The sequence below is a fragment of the Spinacia oleracea genome, chromosome 5, assembly GCF_020520425.1.
Source record: "Spinacia oleracea cultivar Varoflay chromosome 5, BTI_SOV_V1, whole genome shotgun sequence".
NCBI classification, from domain to species: domain Eukaryota; kingdom Viridiplantae; phylum Streptophyta; class Magnoliopsida; order Caryophyllales; family Amaranthaceae; genus Spinacia; species Spinacia oleracea.
In genome coordinates, this window is record NC_079491.1 from 39,407,187 (window position 1) to 39,433,747 (window position 26,561).

Sequence of the window (26,561 nt, forward strand, 5' to 3'; positions counted from 1 at the left end):
CCAAATAAATAAATAAATGTTCATTTCCGAAATAGTAAATGTTCATTTTTGTAGTTTATTTCCAAATAAATAAATAAATGTTCATTTCCAAAATAGTAAATGTTCATTCCAAATAAATAAATAAATGTTCATTTTCGAAATATTAAATGTTCATTTTTGTACCAGTATATTAATGTTCATTTTAAACAACACAAAACGACATCGTTTTGGATGGAGGTACAGCCAGCTTTGGCTGTACCCGGGTATAGCCAAAAATTTGCGCTATCCAATTACTTGATTTATCTCTCATAATTTCAATAAAAAAAATCATTGAAGTATATCCCTTTTCCAACCAATTCTAGAAGTAAATAAACCAATAACCACTATCATATTTCTACATTTTAAAAAGGATTTTATGATTACTAAATAATATTCTATATCCATAAAAAGAGTTTAATAGGAAAAAGTCATTTAATTACCTAGTACTCTATAATTACTATAAATTACAATATTTTGCACATCTTAATTTATCATTTGCCGAACTGCCTCTCAATCTCTCAGAGTCTCACTAGTAAAAAAAATACGAAGTGATAATTAGAAAAAATAAAAGTCGGGGAAAAAAAGCAAAATAAAGAAAGAGAGAAAACGTTCTTCCTTTCATAGTTGTGGCGCCACTCTCTCACCATTTGTATTCAAACTTCAAATCTCCTCCTCCGCCAACCTGCGTCACATCTTCCTCCTTCAACCACCGTATTCTCCTCTCTTTCATTAATAATTATTTTTTTCATTTTCATTGCCTTAAATTTCAAAATCCTAAAAATTTATTTATTAAAAAATGGAGGAGAGAGAGAGCCCCATTTCAGGGTCTCCGGAAAACACCGAAAGCGGTTCACCAATTTCCATGAGTGCCGGCGTTATTTCTGCACCGCCGGATGCAGTTTCCGGTGAAGGAAATTTTAACGGTGCAGTGATTGCGCTTGCAAGTGGTGCTGGAAATTCAGTGGGGTTAAAGAAGAAGAGAGGGAGGCCTAGAAAGTATGACGCTCATGGTAACTTGAATCCTTCGTATGCCTCCGCTGCCGGAAGAAGGATCTCGTCGCCGCATTCGGAAGCTATGTCTCCGCCGCCGGGTTTTACTCTTACGCCGTCGTTTGCATCAGATAATGGGCCGAAGAGAGGGCGGGGAAAAGCTTCTTCTCAAAATAACTGGAACCAATTTGCTTCCGTAGGTGAGCTCTCTATTTTCTCTTTTTGTTTTTGATTTTTATGAGCTTTTCTAATTGGTGGAAAAATAAATTAAAAGGTGAATTCTTGTTTTATTGAAATTTTTTCTTTACCTGATTAATTTATTGTTTGGGGTTAAAATCTCTAATTACTCTCTAGTAATTAATTCTGCATCTTTTGAAATTTATTTTTTTGACTCATAGTCAGATTTTGTCCTGTTTGCTTGACCGATATGTAAACGAAATTGAAATTGAAATTGAAATTGGATTAATAAGTTACATTTCCTTCACTTTTTATGATCAAATCAAAAGACTATCGATTATTGATTGTGATAAATATAAATAGCTAGAGTCATATATGAAAGTACTTCGTACTATGGAGTATATACTCCCTCCGTCCCGGAATACTTGACCTGTTTTCCTTATCGGGCCGTCCCTTAATACTTGACCTGTTTCTAAAAATGGAAATATTCTAACAATATTATATTATTTCTCACTCCACCCCTATTAACCCACCTACCCCCTACTCCATACAAAAAATAATTAAAAATCAACCCCTACTCTCCCCCAACCCCACCTCTTAATCCACCTCCCACTAATTACATTAAAATAATACCCCACTATCAACTACTAGAGTATTTTAGTTTTTTTTTGACAACACAGTACAAAAATACACCGCATATGACTCCCCTATTATACGTTTGTTTGGACCACTAAATCAAATACGGTCTTATATGTTTAGAAAGTAGATAAAATATCGTTTTAAATAAGTAATTAAATAATAGTACTAATTCATTGATTCAATTCTTGAAATCCGTTGTAATTGCAGTCTTTGACCGTGAATATCATACTATTATCCTGATTTTGGAATCTAGAAAGCAGGAATTTCGTTTTAACTTTCATGGGTTTGTTGAGACTTGGAAACAATTAAAATCTCAAAATAAAAAAGAATACGAAGTATAAAAGCTTTCACAAAAATATCTTTCATTTTTAAAACAGATCTTAAAGCAAGACACGAATAGGACTTAAAAAAAATTATTGTGAAGAGTTTACAACTCAATAATTAAACCCGTAATTTAGAAGGTGGATCATAGTGCACAGTGAGCAGATATTTTTTTATATATATTTTTAATAAATAGTGAAATAATATGTTATTTTTTACAACAAAAAAGTGAAATATTATATCGCATGTTCTTTTGTCGTAGTGTCATGTTCTTTTGTTTATGCGCATGTGTTCTTTTGATGCACATGGTGCACCATGCTCACTGTGCACTATGGTCCATAGTCCACGGATTGAATGAAACCGGTCGACCCGAAACGGATCTGTTGAGGATAACGTAGTTATCCTAGAGGATAGAATATCGATCATATGAGTTAGAGTTATGTTATATGATATGAGATAGAAGTCTATAGGACTTATGAATCCTACAAAGTATAGGACATCTAGTTTATAATATAAAATAGAGGCGTATGCCACGAATAATATTAGACAAACAAATATATATTACTCTATATTTTAGCAGGATCCCACGACATGTTTAATTAGATGTGCGCTTTTTATTTCTGATTTTCACTTATCTTTAACTGAACTAATATGAACTAATTTAAATATATCTTAACTTATAAATTGTACTTGGTATTTTGTTAATCATTAGGCAAGAAATAAGTGAAAACGAGGTGAACGGAGTCTAGTTAAGTAATGTTGAGATTTCCCTAATCTGCTAATCCCCTTTTATAGGACAAGAACCGTCGAACACGACTTGACATAACACATTAGTGAGTTATGAGCTTAATTATCTGAATTAATGATGTAAGAATGTTGACCTTTTGATTGTGTGGTGAATGAAGGTGGAATATTTGCAGATACAGCAGGGGTGGACTTCACACCCCATGTCATAACAGTACAAACTGGAGAGGTATATCTTATATGTCCTGTTGTACTAGTTAGTTTTGTCACCTGAATTGTTATACCTAATTGTAGCAGAAATTGGGATTTGGTTGGTGTAACAGATTGTTGTTTTCCCTGTGGGATTGCAGGATGTAGCGGCCAAAATACATTCAGTTGGTCACAAGGGGGCCCGAGGAGTCTGCGTCCTCTCCGCTAATGGTTCCATCTCGAACGTTACCATCCGCCAACCAGGATCTTCTGGTGGCCTCTTGACATATGAGGTACTTGTAGAAACGCTTTTAGTCCGTAGTCCGTACTCTTGAATTGATCTGTTATTGATCAGATATAGAATATAGTGATGTATGATTAACTCGGCATTCTGTTGGAATTATCTATCTTCACGTCAAGAACAAAGCTGTTGAAAGGAGTTCCTAAAAGTTGGATTGAATATCATGTTTATTATGTTTAGTGATTTTATTTAATAACACAAGTAATTGAATAGGGTACTTGGTTGATGTCAACGAACAGGGGCGGTTTGAGATATTGTCTTTAAGCGGGTCATACACAAGGAGTGAAGCTAACGGGGTGACAACTAGGAATGGTGGACTAAGCATCTCATTAGCTGGTCCTGATGGCCATGTTGTTGGTGGCAATGTTGCTGGCTGGATTACTGCCGCAAGCCCTGTTCAAGTAAGCCCTAATCAATCATCTAAGGCAATACTAATTCTAATACTCTCAACTCTATAACTGTATTTGCATCTTCCATTACACATGGTTCTCTCTGTCTCTCTCGCTCTCGCTCCCTCTCATGATGATGATGTTTTATGTTTCCATTTTTATTAGCTGGTTATTGGAAGCTTTGTTCCTTATGCTCAAAAGAGAAGGCAACATCAACATGGCGAATCCCCAGCTGCAATTTCTATCCAGGCTTTTCCTGATACAATGCCTGCAGGAATTTCAAACCTACAGTCTGTTCCCCTAGGTAATGAAATGGGCACACCAAATGTACAGCTAATGCCATTACAAAGTCTTAGTCAGGCAGATGAAAGCATAGGGAACGGGCATAACCTAAATGTAGTCTCTTCACATAATACTCCACAATGGAATAATGGAGTGCAACCAACCCAACAGCAGAAAATTTATCCCGATATCAATGTGTGTGTGCCTGGAGTATGAGTATGAGGTTTTGGGTCTCTTCTCTTTCTTTTTATTAGAGACACCTTTCTTACTCTGGTAGTCGATTTCAGAAAAAGGTTTATATATGGACTGAAACTATAAAATACATTGTTAAGCTGAAGAGTGAAGACTTGTTTGTTGTATGATTCAATCGCATCAACTCCAATTGACTTTACACTTACTGTAGCTGAAAATGAAAGGTTTTCGATCTTTGTTCATCTATCAGTTGCCAGTTTTTCAGGTTTCTGTTTCCATTATGGTTAAGCTTGGTAATCGGTCTTTTGTCAGTTTCCAATGGGCTTTTCGAACAACTAATGATGTGTGGGTTAATAATTTGTTAGTCGCATCTGAGTTTTTTCTCCCAAAGTTGATTACTTTGCACATAAATAATACTCCGTACGAATAACCTAGCTTAATGGTCGATTTATTGAATTGGTTGGTAAACATTTGTAAACAAAAAAACAACCTAATAATACTATGAGGTGGCCTTTCTGTTGACTATTTCAACACTTTTTGCACAAGTTGGAGATTATACACTTATATACATGATAATAATAGCCATCATATCCATGACGCTGAATAATAAGACGGAATATTTTGTATCTGAAATCACAAAACACAGGCGTTACATAGCAAAGTTTATATCAGCAGATTTATCCTAAGAGTCATTTTGATAGTTTATTCAGGTTGTTTGCAAAATTAGCCTGGTTGGGTAATGACTAATGAGTGGTGGCGTGGCACAACGCAGAACTTTGGAGTAGAAGGTCCAATTAGGGTGTTGGGGTCCTATAGCAGGCTGTCCGAAACAATTTGCTTTGACATATGATGGAACATCCTCGGCATCTGCTAACCCTTGTAGATAGGAACACAGGCCCCTCTTTGGATCTTGTAAACAAATACACACCATCAATTAACCACTTAAATCTTCTTAATTAGTACTCCAGTATTTGGTAAACTTGATTTATTTTCTTACCTAAAAAATCATCATTCAGATTTCCTGCATCATATACCCTGGGAAATATGGCGGTGTTTGGCTGCAACAAGAACAAGAACAAGAACAACAAAACTAAATTAATTAAGTTGCTTAAAAAATAAGTCAAACGGACAATTAAATAAAGATAAAGTTACCGGATTAAGGAGGCTTTTGTGAGGTGCATCATCTATCAACAAAGTATTTGATTCTCTAAAAGGCGCCAAGGTCTCCCAAAGTTTGTTGAGCTCTTTGAAAAAAGTGGTTTGTATTTGTTCCCTAATGCCTTAAACCCAAAATCAGAACATCTTTTTTGGTCCTATATATAATATCAACGACAAATCAATACACTAAACCAACTATTACAGTAAACTCAAATAACTTGATAGAATCATCAGTAATGAGTTACCCAAACAAACAAGAAGCTGCTCCTCAATTCCTTGAAAACACAGTCAAAGATGCCATCAATGTTGACATTCATTAAATTACCTTAAGTTGTCATTTGTAAAAGTAGATTAATTCAAAGATATATAATGCATGAATTGATGAATAACATACTCTTTCGCGGAAGACCATATGCCTACTTCAAACCTCTCAAGGCAGAATTTCAAGAACTCGTCAAGGAAAGGCCTCTTATAAACTGTAGACAAAAAAAAGTTGTAATAATAAAAAAAAAACGCAAACTAAATTTGATCATAACAATGAGTACTACCTAAGCGTTGGCCATAGACAGCATCAGGACGGCGATTGATCGAGAGGGATATCAAACTTATTGGCGCGGTGAGTACCATGAATGAGCAAGCCATTCAAATCAAGAACTAACAGCTTCTTCTCCTTCTTAGGAGATACACTTAATGATGATAACCCAACTTCAATTTCTACTTTCTTATCATTATCACCATCAACCTCGGAGCAACTCAAGTTCACACTCAAGGACAAAGGAATTTCGTCTGCCATTATTATATTTTTATTATTATTTATTATTTATTATTTATTATTGTTAAAGGGTCTACAAATCAAAATTATGATCGACACTTCGTATTTATTTGACTAAGAGTAGTTAAAAGGTCTTTAATTATTTACTTTTAGGGAGAAGATGAGACGTTTGATATATAGTCAATGTCGGCATGCCGCAACTCATTACTCATGTACATGCATCTATTATAACTTCAACTCGCCTTTTGTTATCAAAAAAAAAAAACTCAAGTTGGGTTTGAGGTTGCCGTTTCTATCTTTCCACGCTTTTGTTATTGTTATTATTTACTGCACCGATGCTAAGTTTTCTCAATCTAATTATAAAACCGTGATTTCAATTTTTTTATTCATGTTTATAGTATTACAATAATCCTGATTTATTAGGAAACCTAACGTGATTAGAATTATACAATTATACCCTGAGATAATTTTATTCTGTCACACCTCCAAAGTCATAGCGGGGAAGATCGTACCTTAAGACTGTTTCTAAAATCTAAAAATAATTATCACTGAAGGCTTTTCGTAAATCGAAAATGATATCTCGAACAAACATGGACCCGTACTTGACCCCAACGCAACCTTCTATAGTTCCAGGATAGAATCTCCATATCTTGTTTGGGTGGGCCTTTCCGGCACTCATACCAATTCCACAACAGATTCCTCCCAATGATAGGGATCGAGGTGTCAATATCTTCGTTCCCTCTTCCTTCCTCCGGTTTAATTATGTTCTTTATTACTCCCTCCGTCCCGGAATACTTGACCTGTTTTCCTTATCGGGTCGTCCCTTAATACTTAACTTGTTTCTAAAAATGGAAATATTCTAACAATATTATATTATTTCTCACTCCACCCCTATTAACCAACCTACCCCTTACTCCATACAAAAAATAATTAAAAATTCAACCCCTACTCTCCCCCAACCCCACCGCTTAACCCACCTCCCACTAACTACATTAAAATAATACCCCACTATCAACTACGTACTACCTATTAAATTAAATAAGTCAATTCAAGTCCTTTAAACTCTGTGGCGGTCAAACCGGATCGAGTATTCCGGGACGGAGGGAGTATCATCTTATTTATGCTTTTGATCTAATCATTATGTTTATAGTCTTTGTGCTGTGATTATTAGTCTTACGAAACCAAGCAAATTACACGGATCTTCCTTCCCATGTTTCCTCTTTACTTGATCCGCGTTCTTACGCGTGGAATGTTGGTTTAGTGCGGCGTCTTTTCCCCGACTCTATCTCTAGTCAAATTTTAGCCCTGGATCGTCCTTCTTCTTTGGAGGATGACTTCCTTTATTGGAAGTTCTCCCTTGATGGATCTTTTTCAGTTAGGTCAGCTTATGCGATGCTTCTCAGCAATTACCACAATGCCGCCTCTTCGGTTACGATTCCGTCTGCTTCCTGGTGGAAACACTTCTGGGGATTGAAAGTTCTTCCACGGTTTAAGATTTTTTTCTGGAAACTGGTGCGTGATGTGTTACCGCTTGCCTCTTTGTTATGTCATCGAGGCATGCCCGTAGATCCTTTGTGTTCTCTTTGTCATCAGGATTTGGAGGTTAGTTCTCACTTGTTTAGGGATTGTCCGCTGTTGCTTAATCTCTGGTCCTTGGGGCCTCTTCGTCCGTTCTGTCCGTCAAGTTTGTCAGGGTCCTTTGTTCACTGGTGCCTTGAGTTTCTTAATAATCTTTCTCTAGCTCCTGTGGGTCTCTTGGATCTGTTTTTCTCTATGTTATGGACTATTTGGTCGCTCCGTAACAGTGCTCGGTTTCGGAATGTGGTCTGGGATCCGGGAGCGTTTATAGCTATTGTGGATGTCTGGCGAGGCCGTTGCTCTGAGGTGCGGTCCCTTCACCAGCGTACCGTTGTTCGTCATCGATGCCTCGGGGCTGCTATGAGTTCTGCTTCTTTTGTTGCTGTTTGTCCTTCGTCAGCTGTTTCTGATTTTTCCGCTTTCGATATCTGTGTTATTTGTGATGGTGCTTGGATGTCCTCTTCGAATGAGGGAGGCCTTGGTTGGATCCTTCAGAATCCTTCCACGTCAGCTCATGTGGGAGGTGGAGCACAAGCTTGTGTCTTGGCTTCCGCTCTTCAGGCTGAACTCTCTGCTTGTCTTTGGGGGGTCCGAATGGCTATCTGTCGTGGGTATTCTCGGATCTTGGTTTATACAGACTCTAGCTCTGTGGTTGCTCTGCTTTCTGGTACCCCTTCGTGTCCAATTCAGGTCTTTTGGTTAGTTTGCCAACTTCGGGAACTCCTTCAGGACTTGTCAAGGATTTCCATTCGCAAGGTTCCTCGTGCTGCGGTTAAACCAGCTCATACTTTGGCTACTTCGGCTCGTCGTCGCCATCTTTTGCACCATCGGTTTTAGTTGTTTTCTTTGTTGTTGTTTTTTCTGTTTTCTTGCGTTGTTGTTGCTTTGTTAGTCCTCTTGTCAAAAAAAAAAAAAAAAAAAAAAAAAAAAAAAAATTACACGGATCTATTCTATGAAAGTTTTCCCAGAACAGCGTGTAACTCCAGTTTTAACATTTAGCATGTGAAATTGTGAAGCAAATACAATGATTCTAACTGGGGACTTGGATGACGATTTTCAAATCACCCTTATAGCTTAAGATTCTGACACATTTGCATCAAAGATGACGACTTTTTTCACCCTCTTTGATCTTATAGGTTGCAGTGTTATGTATACATCTGGTTTTTTTCTTTTTTCTCGTCTCATCCAATCTCTCCTTTAACATTCAGGTACATTTAAATCCTTACTACCTTCATGATGAAGAGCTGGGTCTTATATTTTTATTTGAAGCTAAGCATTGAAAGAGAACATATTATTATCATAAATTGAAAGGTTAAATTGTTTATTGGCAAAAAGCGATAAACCAACAGGCCGGTTTATTCTAATACATTCAATTTATAATTGAACTCTTATTATTGAGAAAGTAATAAGTAGCCGGCAATGGCATTCTCCATAACAATTGATTTCGAAGATGAACAAGTACTGCTAAGCTAGTTGTTCTTCAGATGACGGCGGCAAACACGGGAGTAGAAGTCCCATTTAGGATGATCTGGCCCTATAGCAGGCTGCCCATAAGTGTTTGCTTTCACATAAGATGGAACATCATCTTCCGTATCTGCTAATCCTTTCAGGTACTCTCCTAGTTCCTCATTTGGATCTACTTGTCAATAAAACAAATTGATCGATAAATAAACCCAATCAAATTTATGATATTACTTACGTAATTTAAACCAGTAATGTAACCTCTCACCTAAACCTTTATCATCGTCATTGTTCGGATCATATGATTCCGGAAAAATTCCAGTGTGTGACTACAAAAACCCCAAAACAAAACAACATAAATTATTAAATTAATAATTAGATTTTTTATAATTGCAATTGGGAGAGTAGGCATATGACAAATTAATTCAAGTTTACGTACCGGATTGACAAGGCTTTTGCAAGGGTCATCATCTACCATCAAAATGTTAGATTCAGAAAATGGCACTCCTCGACTAGAATTAGCAAGGTGTGAGCAAAGTTTACTCAAATCTTTAAAGAACAAAGGCTTTCGTTTGTTCTCCAGTGTCTTGAATCCAGAATCAGTGCATTGTTCTTGGTCCTATTTACAAATTATTTTTCAGTTGAAATCATAGTAATTAATTCAAACTATAATTAACTCACGTACGTACGTATTTTCAACATAAAAATTGATAAAGGTCGTAAAAGTCGCGTCACATTGATGACATGACATGCTTATGTTTATGAACGTAATTGGAAACTAAAATATTATACTCCCTCCGTTTCTTTTTGTTTGTTACGTTTGGACTTTTGCACGTTTATTAATTAACATATAATAAAGATTCTTTTTCTTTTTTATTAAAAAAATAAACTCAAGTAAGACCTCAATCCACTCATCACTACAACAATCAATAAGATTGTTTTATTCATCAAAATGAACCAATAATGAAAAAGCACTAATATTGATAATTTAATAAGTTGAAAAAATTGGACCAATTAAAATTAAAAGTTTGACACAAAAAATAATAGTATAATAAGTTTATAAAAGGAAAGATTCTCCCATGTAACAAACATTGTGAAACAGCATAGAAGGAATACGTAACAAACAAAAAGAAACGAAAGGAGTACATGTTACAAAAAATGTAGAAAAATATTAATATTCTAATTTATTATAAATATAATAAATACTCCATTTGAATTCCTATTTGTACCGACTACCTCATTTATATATTTTCATAGTAAAAATATTGTATTGATAGAAAAAATATTGACGCCTATATGTACAATTTAGAATCTGACACGTAAGATTGCGACAACACAGCTTACTATTTTTTTCATCACCCATTCAACATTATACTAATACACAATTAAATAAAACTTTTGTGTCAAAGTAAATCTAAATTAGTCTATTACTTTTACGGTTTACCCCTTATTTAAATGTGCAAAAGTATTACGTAAATACAAAATATTACTATGACTCACCCAGATGAACAAAAACCTTGTCTTTAAACCCTTAAAAGCGGTATCCAGAACAGCATCAACATTTTGCCTGATGTAACGACAATGTGCAAACAAGTTACAAGTATTAATTAAGTTAAAGACACAAAAAAAACTTTATAGTATAAAAAAAAAACTCAATGTTTAAATAAAACTTACTCTTGAGCAGACGACCACAAACCCACCTCAAATCTCTCAAGACAGAATTTCATAATAATAATTATTAGTATGATTATAATGATTAGAAATTTTTAATTTTGTTATACAGATAAAAATTGGATAATAATAATAGACCTAATTTGTTGCCATTGTTATAGACTCCATCAGGGCAGCGATTAGCAGGAATGCTAGAGTTGTCGCTCTTGTGAGCACGGTGAATAAGCAACCCGTTGAGGCTTAACACAATGAGTTTGTTCTTTTTAGGACCAAGGTTCAGCTTCTCTATCATAAGCTCAAGTGTTTGATCTTCTTCCTTATTGTCATCCTCGCTGCTGTTATCACTGTAATTATCATAGTAACCACCGTCATCAGAGGAGTTGGATCCCATAATTTTGACAACTAAACAAGGGAGAAAAAACAAGCTAGGTTGATATTTTATTTTCTTAAGTTATCTGATTAGATAGGAGTAGCAAATTCGAAGGGATAAAAGCATGCATTTATATGGTACAACCAGAACCAGTAGGAGTTACCTAGTTAAGAGTGATTAATTTATTAATTAATTCATTCATTTTTAATAATAATAATGTACGTAGTAGTTAGTATTGGAATTGGGAGAGACTGAGACTGCATACGGACTTGTAGCTAATTCTAGTAAATTGGTTTAGACTGATGACTGATGACTGATGACTGATGACTGATCTGTATTATGATTTATGATGCATGCCTTTCTATCTTCTCGGGGACGTCAAGGGACGAGTAGTACTCTGTAAGTTACTCGATCCGTCCTAACTAGCTCCGTGTCGTGCTTTGCAACGGTTGTCAATTTTCAACCCGAACTGTTGAACCCATTGATTTAATCGGATTGTTTAGAATCTAAATTGTTAATAACTCGAGAGATGAAACTCGAAACCTAATCCCATTATGTTCAACCCGAACCCGAATCGACCTGAAAATATTAACCCGATAACAAACTGTTCCGCCGCAACCAGAACCGAAAGGTTCTGAAATCCGTTTCAATCCAAACCGTTTCTACCCAAGAAAAACCCGATCGATCCAAATCGTTTACAACCGGTCTGTTTCAACTCATAGCCCGTTTAATCCGAATCGTCTACAACTTGTAACTCGTTTAAGCCAAACCGTATATAACCTGTAACACATTCAATGCAAATTGTTTACAACCCGTTTAACCGAACTATTTACAACTGTAACCGTTTTATTTGATCCAAATTAAAAGGTGTACTCTATTGTACGTTTTATAAATTAATGTTGAGATAAGAAGAATTTCCGTTTAGTTCACCTTATCTCTCCTGATCTGATCTGATCTAATATGATTTGAACTTATTTTTTCTAATCTGGTATGATTTTTTAGAATTAAAATTAAATAAAAATTTACAATTATTAATATTAAAATATTAAAATATAAAATAAATGTTATCCAAATTTATAGTATTATTGCTATTATAATTTTACACTATTATTTAACTTAATTTGCTGATAAATTATTTAACAACTCCTTATATTTATAAACTTGGACAAGATAAATTGGTTCTTTTCTAGACATGATTTGGACATATGGATTTTTATCATTCAAATTAATTTAAGTGGATCAGATTAACAGTTTAAAAATGGAGGGCTAAGATATTTTTTTTTTTTAAGGGACTCGTCCACATGGGCAGTGCGGTGTTTTAGGTACAAAATTGATGAAATGGAGGCTTATTAGGGAGAAAGGTCCCAGCTAGCACGTGTTAAGCTTAGAACGTTCTAGTAACAAGTGTCCACTTGGGCCTTGTTCTCATCCTAATCCTAATTCCTAATTCCTAATTCCTAAGGTTGTTCTAGCATTTTCTACAATCTAATCGTGAACCCACTATTAAAACGTCTGCGTCTGCGTCTGCGTCTGCGTCTGCGTCTGCAAACCCAAAGTCATACTCCGTAGTTCCAAATTATTGCATACGAAGATGAACACAATAAGAGGGGACGAGTCAGTGGTAATCCGAGGAAAACACCGGGACGAGGAAGGGAGAGTAGTGGTGGAGAAAGTAGAGGTGCACACCCACGATAAAGACACCCTGAAGCATCTCGAGAAGAAGCTCGTAGACACGGGACTCCACCGCCTTGAGCGTCACTCTGCTGATAACAGGGCATCGGTGAAGAAGCCACCTCCAAAGAAAGGACACGGGGGTAAGTATACATGGGAAGGGCCTGACCTTGAGGTTGAGAATGAGTTTGAAGCTGACCTTGTTCTCGACAAAGGGGATCCTAATTATGTTGATCAAGAAGAGGAGCTGGATCATGAGGTCAAAGAGAGGATCAAGGGTCAACTGGAAGTTGCTAAGCTGCCTCAGGCTAGAGAGTAGAGATTAGAGAAGGTGTTAATTGCTACCCTTTAGAATTGAGACGACGACTTTATAATAATATAATGTAATCACCACAACTAGTGTCTGATATTATGTAATTGTTTTTCTTATGCCTTTTAATTACGTAGTAACTGCTTATTTTGGTTTTGCGCCCAACAACTTTGTCTTTTTTTTTTTTCTTTTTTTTTTTTAATTTACTGCTTATCTTGTAATTTGTAGTTTTCTTTTTTTTGTTTTTTCCCGTCTCCGTAACCAATTTTGCATAGCTACGTTATGATTACTTTAAAATGATCATAACTTTAAAATAACATAACACGATCTAATGTTTCCGACTCTGGTGCGATTTGTAAGCATCACTAAGGGCGTGTTCGGCGGTAGCGTTTGAGGTAGCGGGTAGCGTTTTGACCTAGTCAAGACGCTACTTGTAAAATCTGTAAGTGTTTGATAAAGTAGCGATTTAGGTAGCGGTTAGCGGTTAGCGGTTGAGGTAGCGGTTGAGTAGCTTTTGTCAAACGTTAAAATTAGTAGCGTTTAAGGTAACGGGTAGCGTTTGACAAATTTATAATAAAGTTTTAAATAATATTCTTGCTTTTATTTTTATTTTTATAATATCAACCGCTACTTTTACCGAACACTCATATTAGTTACCGCTACTTCGACAGCTAACCGTTACCCGCTATTATTCACCGCTACTCGCTACTCAACCGCTACCCGCTACCGTTAATTTTGCCGAACAGGGCCTAAGTTTCACATCTGAAACATGTTACAGAGTAATAAGTTCCAATCCTGACTTATAAATTGATTTTTCATTATACTTCGATTTGATCACGTTAAAAATTTCAATCAGATTCGGTCGGCTTTAATTAAAGTTAAAATTATTCTGATCAAATAAGTTCAGATAAATTCTGATTTTATCTGTGAAAAATGTCGTTAAAATCAAATTTAATAATTTCACATACATCCTAATTTCATATGGCGAAAAGAATGCCCTTGAAATCAAATTGTCAATAAATAAAAAGGATAGCCTACCAAGTACAGAGTAGGGTAAAACTAGTCATCTCAAGTCTCAACAGGGTTTGTCGAAAGAATCAAAACACTCAAAAGGCCCAAAGGGTAAGGTAGCAACAATTGCTTTTGATAAAGGCCCAAAGCGTAAGGTAGCAACAATGAATAACCCTGTAAGTATGGCTGAGCAAAATTATATGAAAATCCGAATATCCGATAATCTGATTCGTATCTGACCCGATTTTTTGGATATCCAATCCGAAAATTGAATTCGGATAAGATATCCGATCCGAAAATTCAAATACCAAATACCTATTTAGATATTGATTTTCATTATCTTTTCGAAATAAAAATAAAAATCTAATGCAATTTATTTTTAATTTTTACAATGTGAACAATTTATGAAGTATATGCTCCGTAACACATTAAAAGTAAGCAACACTAGGAACTTGTTTAACACTAGGGCACAATTAGTTGTTTGTTTGAAATCGTCGATTAATATATATTTTTCGGAGATTTTAGCTCTTTTACTTGTTTTTTATACAAAGTAAGAATTTATGTATTATTGAAATACAGATCTCCATTTCATAATAAGGAACTTTATTTATTTATTTTGGATAGTGAACGGTGAGATTGCAGGTAAAAGTAAGAAATTAATGGATAACAAAGTTAAATTTTTTTAAAAAACATTAAGAAATTGGATGTCGGATATCCGGAAAACCCGATCCGAAAATTTTCGGGTATCGGATATTGAATATCCAAAACTTTTCGGATCAGAAACAAATATCAAATTTCACAATTTTCGGATTCGGATATCCGATCCGAAATCAAATTTCGGATTGGATATCTGATCCGTGCTCACCCCTATCTGTAAGTAATTAGAAGTTAACCTTAATAAAGACGAGTAGATCACACCAAAATGCAAAGCAAAGTAGTATCAGAATATCAGATCATGAACCATATAATGGTACATGGAATGACAATTTTATAACACTAGAGTACATTGGTACTGATTCGACCTGAACCGACCAAACCTGTAACCAACCATTATTCGAAATTACAAGATAAGGTAACATGTTAATCGAAATGTACCCATTCGAGAAAACTGATAATTCGATTTTAATCAGATGTTGTATAACCCGAACCTGAAAAACGATTGATAACCGAACTGACCCGACTGGGTAATGATCCTAACCCGATTCGATACCCGACCCGACAAGGATTTTAAACTGATTATTACCAGACATAAGCTGCTAGGGACCCTACCTCTGGAGTAAATATATTACGCTTGAATATTTTGAGATGACCAAACTAGTTATTGACTCGAACTCGTATTAACTTTATATATAATATGTATTGATTTGACAAGAACACACGATTATTTGAAAAAAAAAATCAAATTTTAAATAAAATGAACATTAGTTTTTAAAAGAAGGAAAAGATAATTGTTAAAAATTTGATCCGACTGAATAGTTATCGGTCCAGATCTTGACTGTATCCGAGAGTGAACCGGACCTGAATTTTGATCGACCCGGTAATTACCAGATCTAATCTTGACCCGAATCTGAAATTACCTGCTAGAAAAATCGGCTAAACCTGATTGGATAACACTGAAGCCCTGAACATGACCCGATTCCAACCCGACCTATACCCGAAATGGAAAATTAAACCGACATGACCCAAGCGAAAACCAACCCGACTAAATCCGAGCTGAATACGGGTGATAAAGTGACCCAATACGATCCATCATAACCCGAGACCCGAACTTACCCGACTTGAACCCGACCCGAATAAACATTTTGACAACTCTAAGTCCAACTATCATTTGTCCTAGCATAAACAGGTATAACATGTATACTCGTATAAAGGTAGGTATAAATTGGTTGCACATGTAAAATTGTGTCTTTTTTTTTTTTTTTTTTACATAGGCTTAGAGATGGCCAACGTAGCGAGTTGGGTGGGTCAAGTCGTTTGCTGTATCGGAAAAAATGAACACAAAACATGATGGGTCGTGGGTTACGTGGGTCATGGATCAAGGTGGGTTGTACCACATAGATAATTAATTAAATGCAGGGGATGCTCAGGCCAACAGCGAGCCACCTCGGAATGGCGGCGAAGTTAGGGTTTGAGATTGGAGTTTTAGAGAGCACGGAGAATTTTTTATTTTTAGACACTGTTATCCCGCTTTTTGGACTAACGACATAACTGCTCTGACGTTTGATCATGTCGTGTCGACCAGGTTTTGTCATGTCACAGGTAAATGTCGTGCCAGGAAGACGTGTCGGACGTGACACCAAGCGACGAAGCACAAGCGACAGTGGACTGGCGACAAAGGACCAGCGACGTTCGACGATGGAATAAACAGAGATAGGTCAAGAGCCAGGCCCAAAGCCCAAGTTATATTGCGCCATCACAATGGAAGAATAAGTCAGAAGAACCATTCAAAGATCACGGGAGTGGTTGAAGCTGGGAGAAGATCATGGGCAACGGCTAATGAGAAATCCCTATCTTCTAGGGATTCTCCCAACCAACAAAGCTGGATGACTCGCGTATAAAAGGGAAAGAACGATGACAAACAAGGGAAAAGTTAACAAAATCTCTCAATACTCAAGCATTATTTACATTCGTACTTGAAAGGAATTCCTTGTATTAGTTATTTTGATTAAGCATAAACGTTCATAAAAATTACAGAAGATACTTAGTGGATTGATAGCCTCATAGCTATCCGCGGTTTTTTACCTTATTCCTGGGTTTTCCGCGTCAACACTTCTCTGTGTCGTGTCTCTTTTACTTGCTTTATTCGTTCATTGCTTAAATTAGTTAGTGTCGACCCTAGCCGAAAGTCGCCCCTAGACGAAATTTGGCATAAACAGTTTGGCGCCGTCTGTGGGGAAATTAACTAGGTTTCATACAAAATTTCCCTTCACACCATGTCTACTGAAGAGATGACGCTCGCAGAGATGAAAGCAGCTTACGAGAAGGCCCAAGCAGAGCTGGCCCAAGAAAGGGCATCCATTGAAAACCTCCAGAAGGAGCTCGACTCTGTGAAAAGTACCAAGTACCAGTCACGTTACAAGCCAGGTGCAAAGCCGAAGAAATTGAAATTCGAAATGACTGAAGACTCCGAAGACCTGTCCGACTGCGAAGAGCTACATGGAGAGGAAGATGAAGCAACACCAGACCCCGTAACCAAGCGCCTGAACAAGATGGAAACCCATATGAAGAAGCAATGCTCGCTGATGCTGAAGCTGATGACCAAGCTGCCAGGGGCACCCACACCTGTGGAAATGGAACCGACCGACGGGTATGCAGCGTCGCCATTCTGTGAGGCGATCTCCAGGGTGACGGTCCCGCACCAGCTCCGGCTCCCTACCTGGACCACCCTGTATGACGGAACGTCCGACCCACACAGACACGTCAACGTCTACAAACAGCGAATGTGGCAGATCGGCATCCCCTATGACCTGGTCGAACCCGTCATGTGCAAATCGTTCGGAGGAACCCTCGACGGAGCAGCTCTGGAATGGCTCATGAACATCACCCCTGGATCCATCTACTGCCTGTCCGACCTCATCAACGCCTTCTACCAGCAATTCGCCAGCAGTCGCCAGTTAGAGAAACAAACGAGTGACTTCTATCGGTTGGTCCAAGGACCAACCGAGTCGGTACGCGATTACTTTAACCGTTTTAATTGTGAAAAAATTAGTATAAAAAACTGTGATGTCAGGACAGCCATCGAAGCATTCAAAAGAGGTCTCATCCCCAACTCGGAATTGTACCGGGAGATAACCAAATATCCCTGCGCAACCTTCGAGGAGGTCAGATCGAGAGCCACTGCCCAGATGCGGATTGAAGACGACGAGATTACGCAGATGGCTTCTCAGCGACCAGCAGGGGGCAGCAGCGACAGGCGGTCGTACACCCCAAGGAACAACAACTGGCGACACCAACCGTACAACCGCCAGAACCAGGTACAAAATGTCAATCAATATGATGATACTAACCATGTTTACAGGAATGAACGGGCCGATCACCCCAACATCTCCGAATACGGCTTCAACGTCGACATCGGAGGCATAGTGAACGCCCTTCAAAATGTAGGTGGAACAGTCAGGTGGCCCCGGAAAAGTGACAGACCAGATTCCATGAAAGACATGAGCAAATGGTGCGATTTCCACCGCGACAACGGTCTCAAAACTGAGGAGTGCATCTCCCTCAAAAAGGAGGTCGCATTCCTCCTAAAACGGGGGCATTTGAAGGAGCTGCTGAGCGACAAAGGGAAGGAGACATTCAACAAGGAACAGACCGCCCAACCCGACCCGACAACGAGCAGCGACCGACCAGACCCACCTATGTTCAACAAAGTGGTAAATGTTATTTCAAGTGGATCAGATATTTGTGGACTGACCTCTTCTGCAGCTAAAAAAAATCAACAGAGGAGAATCAGGAGCCGTCGAAGAGGGGCAGACAGAGGATGAAATCGTATTAAAAAAGTCCTTGACATCAATGGCTATCACCTTCGACGACTCAGATTCAGTAGATACACAGCGAGAGCACCACGACGGACTGGTAATATGACTTCCAACAGGCAACACCCTGATCAAAAGGATATTTGTCGACAACGGAAGTTCAGCAAACGTGCTATTCTTGGAGGCACTGCAGGAAATGGGACTCGAGGAAAAGAACATCATTAAGAGATCAACAGTCTTGGTAGGGTTCAGCGGAGAATCATTGCGAACTGTTGGAGAAATATCATTGTCCACCTATGCAGAAGGAGTCAATGTCATGACGAATTTCAACGTCGTCGATTTGGGACGACCATGGATCCACAAAATGAAAGTAGTACCCTCGACGTACCACCAGTCAATCAAATTCCCAACCAAATGGGGGGTCATGGAGATCAAAGGGCAGCAAAGAGATGCAAAGAAATACTACGAAACCGCACTGAAACCATCAAAATCCTCCATCTAGCAATTACAACCCGGGTCGACCACAGATGAGCCAGACGATCAACAGATCGACGAGGTAGCGTTAGACCCGACGAAACCAGACCAAGTCGTAAGGATCGGAGCATCACTGCCTGACAACATTAGAAGTCAACTAGTGTCGTTCCTAAGAGAAAACTTGGACTGCTTCGCCTGGTCGCACGAAGACATGACAGGAATTAACCCGTACGTCATCACCCATAAGCTCAACGCCAACCCCAACTTCAAACCAGTAAAACAGAAACGACGAAAGTTTGCACCAGAAAGGAATAAAATCATAGATGAAGAAGTTCAAAAATTGATAGACTTGGGGAAGATCAGAGAGGTCAAATATCCAGATTGGTTAGCAAACGTCGTCGTAAAAAGAACGGCAAATGGAGAGTGTGCATCGACTTCACCGACATCAACAAAGCATGCCCTAAGGATCCATTCCCACTACCACATATAGACGCCATGGTCGACGCCACCGCCGGTCACGAGTTACTCACCTTCATGGACGCCTATTCAGGATACAACCAGATACTTATGTACCCAGAGGACCAAGAAAAAACTTCTTTTGTAACAGATAGAGGAAATTATTGCTATAAAGTTATGCCTTTTGGTCTTAAAAATGCAGGTGCGACGTACCAACGACTGGTCAATAGGATGTTCAAAGATCAGCTCGGAGACACGATGGAGGTGTACATCGACGACATGCTAGTGAAATCAAAGAAGGCGAACAACCACGTGGAACATCTGCGACAGTCGTTCGAAATTTTAAGGAAATACGGTATGAAACTTAACCCAACTAAATGTTCTTTTGGAGTGTCGGCAGGTAAATTTCTAGGCTACATCGTCACCCAACGAGGAATCGAGGCCAGCCCCGACCAAATAGTAGCAATCATCAACATCCAATCCCTCAGGAACATAAAAGAGGTACAACGCTTGATAGGACGGGTGGCGGCATTAAATCGTTTTATATCTCGGTCGTCGGACAAATGTTGTCTATTCTATGACGTCTTGTGCAAAAACAAAGGCTTCAGTTGGACCGACGACCATGAAACAGCTTTGCAAAACCTAAAGAAATATTTGATGACGCCACCCCGGCCTCCTGTCCAAACCCAAAGAAGGCGAAGTCCTGCAACTCTACCTCGCCGTCAGCACGACAGCAGTCAGTGCGGTATTAGCCCGAGAAGACGAAAAACAACAACTACCCATTTACTACATCAATAAGTCCTTATTGGAAGCAGAAACCAGGTATTCCTCCCTCGAAAAACTTGTTTTCTAGTCACTGCCGCCAAGAAATTAAGGCATTACTTTGAAACTCACCAAATAGTGGTGATGACTAACTATCCAATCAAGTCTGTGATGCGTAGGCCAGAACTAACAGGTCGAATGGAGAAATGGACAATGGCACTTGGAGGATTCGACATCAAATACCAACCAAGGACAGCTGTAAAGTCGCAAGCCCTTGCAGATTTTGTGGCAGACTTCAGCCCCGACTTGGAGAAGATAGCAGACGACGAAGTCAAACTCATCAACAACGTAGAGGAAACATGGACACTCTTCGTCGAAGGCTCATCTAACTTTCGTGGTGCAGGTCTAGGCGTCGTGCTGAAATCACCACAAGGGGACATGATAGCACAAGAAATATGCTGCGACTTCAAAGCGACAAATAACGAAGCAGAATACGAGGCACTAATCGCCGGGATGACGTTAGCTGGGGAGTTGGGAGCAAGCGGACTAAACATCTTCAGCGACTCACAACTAATCGTCAACCAAATCAACGACGACTACGAAGCCAAAGACCTGAAAATGACCTTATATCTCGAGAAAGCAAAAAAGTTAACCTCCAAAACCCTTCTCCATCAAACAAGTACCACGAGACCTAAACACACAAGTCGACGCCCTCGCTAACCTAGGATCCGCACTCAGAAAATCACCATTCTCAACCATACCACTAGTACACCTACTGTCGCCCGCCATCGAAAAAGACATACCCCATAATGCTAGCCTCGTCATGTCAACCACAAACACGGATAGCTGGACCAAACCCATTCTTGATTACCTAACACACGAAACCCTACCCGACGACAAGCTCGAAGCCAGAAAGATACTTTTCAAAGCTTCACGATATGTTATTTTGCAGGACGTGTTATTTAAGCGATCGGCAAACGGAATGTTGATGCGATGCGCAGAAAAAGTCGAATGGGAAGGATTACTGAAACAATACCACGAAGGAGAATGCGGCGGACACGAAGGAGGACGAAGCTTGTCAACCAGAATCAAAAGGAACGGGTACTATTGGCCAGCTATGCTTAAAGACGCCATGAGGTACGTAACTAAGTGCGACAAGTGCCAACGACACACAGGTATGACACGTAAACCATCTGAATTCTTACATCCCACTTTAACTCCGTGGCCTTTCATGAAATGGGGAATGGACATCGTCGGGAAACTACCCGTCGCCCCAGGACAAAAGGTCTTCATGTTAGCTCTAACAGATTACTTTTCTAAATGGATAGAAGCAGGCGCGTTCCAACAAGTAAGAGATAAAGAAGTATGTTCGTTTATATGGACTAACATAATATGCAGGTTCGGAATACCATCAGAAATTATATGCGACAACGGGTCACAGTTCATCAGCGACAAGACCAGGGCTTTCTGCAAAACATGGAACATCGAGCTAAAGACGTCGACGCCAAGATACCCCCAAGCCAACGGACAGGCGGAGTCCAGTAACAAGACAAGCATCGCATCACTAAAAAAGCGCTTGGACGACAAGAAAGGACGATGGGAAGAAGAGCTGCCATCCATCCTATGGGCCAATAGGACGACGCCTAGGACGGCGACGAGGCAGACTCCCTTCTCACTCGTCTACGGGTGCGAAGCAGTACTGCCTCCCGAAGTGACGTTGCCCAGTGCACGATATGGACTCATGACACCAGAACAAAACGACGTGGAACTCAGTGAAAACCTTGACAACACCGAAGACTTCAGGGAAGCAGCGTTGATAAGGATGGCGTCGCAGCAACAGATCGTGGCAAAATGTTTCAACAAAAATGTCAAAGTAAAAATGTTCAAGGAAGGCGATTGGGTGCTGTGCAAAGTATTTCAAAACACGAATGAACTAAACGCATGTAAACTCGCACCAGCTTGGGAAGGACCGTACTTGATCGATAAAATCGTCGGAAAGGGGGCATACAGGCTCGTCAACAAAGACGGCAAGTCGGTCCCCCGAAGCTGGAACGCCACCCACCTTAAACTTTATCACTTTTGAACACCCGTCGTGTCCAATTTTATCAGTCGTCACCCTGTCGTTTCTATCTTTTATTTATTTTTTATCGCTTTATTTTCATTCAGAATCATTACTGACTTAAGCATCGGAGGGTCGTTGGCATCCCCAACGGCCAATCCTCCTAGCAACCCATGTTTTCCTTTTGCAGAACGCACGACGGACAGCGAACTCCGACCAGAAACGACGATATTGGACACAAAGTAAACCATGAGCAACGACAAATAAACAAAGTAACACAGGTACTGCTTTACATACACGCAATTCTGTCGATTCATTATCTACCATTTGTAAACGCCTGTTACGTCGCACGCAACAAAAAACCCAGAACACTATAAGAAAATCGCAAGAAAAAACACGATTGAAACAAAAAACACACTTGTCATATGATAAACAAACTGCGCGACCCATAAGGCCACGACTTTCAAAGTACAAACTGTTTATGCCAAAATTCGTATGGAGACGACTTTCGGCTAGGATCGACACTAACTAAGCAAAGAATTAATAACACAAATAAAGGAGACACGACACCGAGAAGTGTTGACGCGGAAAACCCAGGAATAAGGTAAAAAACCGCGGATAGCTATGAGGCTATCAATCCACTAAGTATTCTATATGATTGTTTATGCTCTTCTTTTCTGAGAATTGATATTGAAAATCTAAAGTACAATGATGAACGCTAGAGACAATTGATAGCTTAAGAGTTTAAGTGCTTGAGTGAATGTGTCTTCATCACGCCGTTCTTTATGCTTTTATATGCCAAACGCTAACGGTTCTATTGGTTGGGAAGATCCCTAGAAGATAGGGATTCCTCCTTGGCCGTTGCTCACGTCTTCAACAAACTCCCTAATCTTCGGTCAAAGCTTGGACCTCTTCCCATCTTATGACGGCGTGGCCCATGTTGGGCTTCTGGGCTTGGAACTTGACCTATCTCCTCTTGTCGCCAGAGCCTTGTCGCTGGTCTTACGTCGCCCAGGCTTTGTCGCCTGTCGCTTCACTCGACAGGCTCACTTGACACGACGCCACCTGCGACACGATGATACCTGGATGGCACGACAATATCAGACGTCAAAGCAGTTATGTCGTTAGTCCAATAAAGTGGGATAACAGTTTGCCCCCAATTGTGAGTTTGCGGAGTGCATACAAAGCAAAAGAAACAATTCAAAATTCAAAAAGTAAACCGTCTACAACCGTCCAGTTCGTGGGACGGAACCGTTCCGATTCTCGAAGTAATAAATGCCAATTTTTCGCGACATGAAATAAAGTGTCTTAGAATTTTTCGAAGGAAGTTTCCAGATCTGAAAACAAGAGAGAGAAAAGGAAGGGAGGAATTGCTTTCGTTGCTTCGATTTAGCCATACCCAGGTAAAATTTCGATCATTTCCTTCGATTTTCTTGTAGATTTTAGTAGAGCGATGGCAAAAACTAGGCCGACCGTGGTTAAGGATAAGGAAGATGTTGGGGTTAGTCGGGCCAAGTCACTCAACCCGATCTACTCTACTGTTGAGGATCCAGCGGCTTTTATAACTCTCGCCGGTCTGCCGCCGTCGGCTGAAGTGAGGATTCCTGGTCAAGAGGATGAGGCCAAGGATTGCCCGGAGGGTTATGTGGTCATGTATGAGTACCCTTTTATTCTGGGGTTTTTGTTTCCTTTTACACCCTTGGCTAGATCTTTTGTTGAGGTGTTCAATTTAAGCCCTGGCCAATTGATGCCCCAGATCTGGCGTATTTTTACTGTAGTGCATAGGGTTACTTCGGGTTGGCGAACACCGTTTGACTTGGCTGATCTGATGCATGTTTATGATTTATCCTTGAAGGAGTGTTGTCGGTATACTTTGGTGACGAAGAAAAAGAAGAAGAATTTGTGTGTCGGGTTAGCTGTAAATGATAGGGGTTGGCAAAGTCGTTTTGTTTATGTGAATAAGGCGTCTCTGGGAGAAGTAGGAAACTTCTTAGTGGAAGGGTGGACGACGGAAGGTACTTTATGTTTCTGTACTTTTGATTTATGATGTTTTACTGAACGTTGTCTTACTTGGCTTTGTCTTGCAGTTGTTGATACGTCGTTAGCTGGTTTGAACTCTGACTCTCACGATAAGTGTTTGAGGTTTCTGGGTTGTTCTGTCGTGGAGAGATCGTTCAGCCGTGACGGAGGTCGTTTGGGAAGTCAAGAGGGGAGTCAAGTTGGTGACGTTGACGAGGAGGAGGCTGAAGACGAGACGATTTGCTTAGTTCGTCGTCGACGGAGGTTGGACTTACTCGAGGAAGTCGTTGCGAATTCGTCGTCTGCATCAGAGGAAGAGTTTGAGATGGCTAACACATCAGGTATTTTTGGTTTGGTTTCTTATATGCTTGATTTATCTGCGGGGTGTGTTTTTGATGGTTTCTCGCTTTGTTTGTTGAAGAGAATACGCTGTCGTCTAAGCCAGTGTCGAGGATGTCACAGAGCGAGATGATGGAACGAGCTAGGAAGCGGTTGAGGTCGAACAGTAACGCTGGTGGGCAGGGTGGTCAGGCGATGCCTCTCGTGCCTCGTTATTCTAAGATAGGTGCGTCGCCTGAGACGCCCGTTGTTATAGGGGGTGAAGGTTTTCATCCTCTATCATCGTCGTCGCCGCCGAGGCCGTTTCAGGTGTCGTCGACTGCTGTTGCTGCGACTAGGCCCCCTGCTGCGTCGGCCAAGAAGCGTCCTGCTGACAAAAGCTCCGTCGAGGATACTGTTGTCACTCTGCCCCCGAACTTCTTGGGCGACGGTGAAGATGCCGTTGTTTGGCCGCATGCAGACCGATTGATATTGCCCTCGACGTATCAGCGTTATCATGAGGTCGTACCTCTTTCTGTCGCGTCGGACGCTGCTGAACTAAGCCTGCGGGTAAGTGTATTTATGTTATTTTATTCAGTTCATAGTATTTGTAAGCGCGTCGTGTGTCGCTTTCGTGACATGTTTTTCTTTACAGGCGTCACAGGCTGCTTTGGCCGTGCGTAGGCAGTGCTCCTTGTTGTGCGACGAGCTTATCTCCTCGAAGAACCAAGTGGCTATGGAGAAGAAGGCGGCGACTTCTTGGGAAGGTAAGTGGATGGCTTCTGAGAAGAAGTTGGTCGATCTTGCTGCGGCGGTTAAGTCGAAAGACGAACAATTAAAGGGCAAGGACGACCAGATTGCTGACGCGTCGAAGGAGTTGGAAAGGGTAAAGGGGGAGTTGGCGTCGACCGTGGAAGAAATGCAAGGGTTAAGGATTTTATACGACGCTTTGCAGGAGGAGTTTAAGGATTGCGAGGCTTTGGCTGTGTGGAGGACGAGGGCGCAGATGATGTTCTCGTGTTTGAAGGGGGAGGTTAGCCTCTGGCCATGCCAAAAAGAGGTGGATGACTACCTTGCTAATGGTGGTACCCTTGAAGAGTTGTCGGTGCCGGTGGTGGACGCGGATGAGTTGGCGATGGAAGCCGACACTGCTGGTACTAACGGAGCTGATGCCGATGTCGCCCCTCTGGTCGAAGACGTTTCTTCCGTTGATCGAGAGGGTGAAGCGTCCATGGAGCAAGGCGAGGGAGATGTTCCCGTCGTCGCCCCTCCCGAGGTGGATTTGGCAGACGCGACGGTCAATGTTGACATGCCCCCGATATCGGATCAAGTTGTCTCGACCCCTCTTCCAGACGAACATATGTAATGGCTAGTTGATGTTTTATGTAATAGTTAGTGGTATGGATATTTTACTTTTCGTTGTTGCATTTTGGATGTTTTTACTCGTCGTCGATGGCGGCGGCGAGGTGTTTGGATATTTTGTGTGTTTGTGTTTTCGCTTGATGATGTGAAAGTCGTGGCCTTTGGGGTCGCGCGTTGTGTGGTGTTTGTGATAAATTTGTTTTTCTTTTCCTTAGTCGTTTGTTTCTTATGGTTACCCCGTCGTGCAGTAGATGCTTTGCAACCAAGTGGAACTGTCAAGTAATAAGTATCGGATCGACTGATGTGTAAAATCATACCTGCGCTGTTTTTTCGCTGTTTCTCGCGCTCTCGTCCTGCGTCGTACGTCGTTGTTTCTGGCTATCATTCGTCGTGTG

At 40.1% G+C, this 26,561-nt stretch overlaps 6 protein-coding genes and 1 long non-coding RNA gene across 9 annotated transcripts; 6 read left to right on the forward strand and 1 right to left on the reverse strand.

The window, feature by feature from the left end:
* Positions 1 to 513: 513 nt before the first annotated feature.
* LOC110777647 (AT-hook motif nuclear-localized protein 7) lies at positions 514 to 4,484 on the forward strand. Its single transcript, XM_021982239.2, has 5 exons — positions 514 to 1,208; positions 3,051 to 3,118; positions 3,240 to 3,371; positions 3,619 to 3,780; positions 3,934 to 4,484. Exons 1-5 carry the CDS (start codon positions 815 to 817, stop codon positions 4,264 to 4,266), a joined length of 1,089 nt encoding a protein of 362 aa, XP_021837931.1. The 5' UTR covers positions 514 to 814; the 3' UTR covers positions 4,267 to 4,484.
* A 168-nt stretch (positions 4,485 to 4,652) lies between these two features.
* LOC110777651 (uncharacterized) lies at positions 4,653 to 6,553 on the reverse strand. 3 transcript variants are annotated; one of them, XR_008921526.1, is made up of 5 exons: positions 5,949 to 6,553; positions 5,795 to 5,876; positions 5,395 to 5,675; positions 5,240 to 5,300; positions 4,653 to 5,151 (listed from the first exon to the last, which is right to left on the reverse strand). It is a non-coding gene; the product is annotated as an uncharacterized lncRNA (long non-coding RNA). The 3 variants fall into 3 exon arrangements; XR_008921525.1 differs by having other exon boundaries at positions 5,395 to 5,555; positions 5,646 to 5,876; XR_008921524.1 differs by having other exon boundaries at positions 5,395 to 5,876.
* Positions 6,554 to 7,564: 1,011 nt separating this feature from the next.
* On the forward strand, positions 7,565 to 8,587 carry LOC130461457 (uncharacterized). The gene has a single exon (XM_056829571.1). It carries the CDS (start codon positions 7,565 to 7,567, stop codon positions 8,585 to 8,587), a length of 1,023 nt encoding a protein of 340 aa, XP_056685549.1.
* A 4,016-nt stretch (positions 8,588 to 12,603) lies between these two features.
* On the forward strand, positions 12,604 to 13,380 carry LOC110777646 (uncharacterized). The gene has a single exon (XM_021982238.2). The coding sequence runs from the start codon at positions 12,844 to 12,846 to the stop codon at positions 13,240 to 13,242; it is 399 nt and encodes a 132-aa protein (XP_021837930.2). The 5' UTR covers positions 12,604 to 12,843; the 3' UTR covers positions 13,243 to 13,380.
* A 5,373-nt stretch (positions 13,381 to 18,753) lies between these two features.
* On the forward strand, positions 18,754 to 19,218 carry LOC130461458 (uncharacterized). The gene is made up of 2 exons (XM_056829572.1): positions 18,754 to 18,816; positions 18,910 to 19,218. Exons 1-2 carry the CDS (start codon positions 18,754 to 18,756, stop codon positions 19,216 to 19,218), a joined length of 372 nt encoding a protein of 123 aa, XP_056685550.1.
* Positions 19,219 to 19,685: 467 nt separating this feature from the next.
* LOC130461459 (uncharacterized) lies at positions 19,686 to 22,491 on the forward strand. The gene is made up of 5 exons (XM_056829573.1): positions 19,686 to 20,046; positions 20,248 to 20,391; positions 20,500 to 21,047; positions 21,361 to 21,545; positions 21,807 to 22,491. Exons 1-5 carry the CDS (start codon positions 19,686 to 19,688, stop codon positions 22,489 to 22,491), a joined length of 1,923 nt encoding a protein of 640 aa, XP_056685551.1.
* A 791-nt stretch (positions 22,492 to 23,282) lies between these two features.
* LOC110783470 (uncharacterized) lies at positions 23,283 to 26,170 on the forward strand. Its single transcript, XM_056830361.1, has 4 exons — positions 23,283 to 24,482; positions 24,555 to 24,827; positions 24,908 to 25,374; positions 25,460 to 26,170. The coding sequence occupies exons 1-4, from the start codon at positions 23,921 to 23,923 to the stop codon at positions 26,168 to 26,170; spliced, it is 2,013 nt and encodes a 670-aa protein (XP_056686339.1). The 5' UTR covers positions 23,283 to 23,920.
* The last annotated feature ends 391 nt before the right edge of the window (positions 26,171 to 26,561 follow it).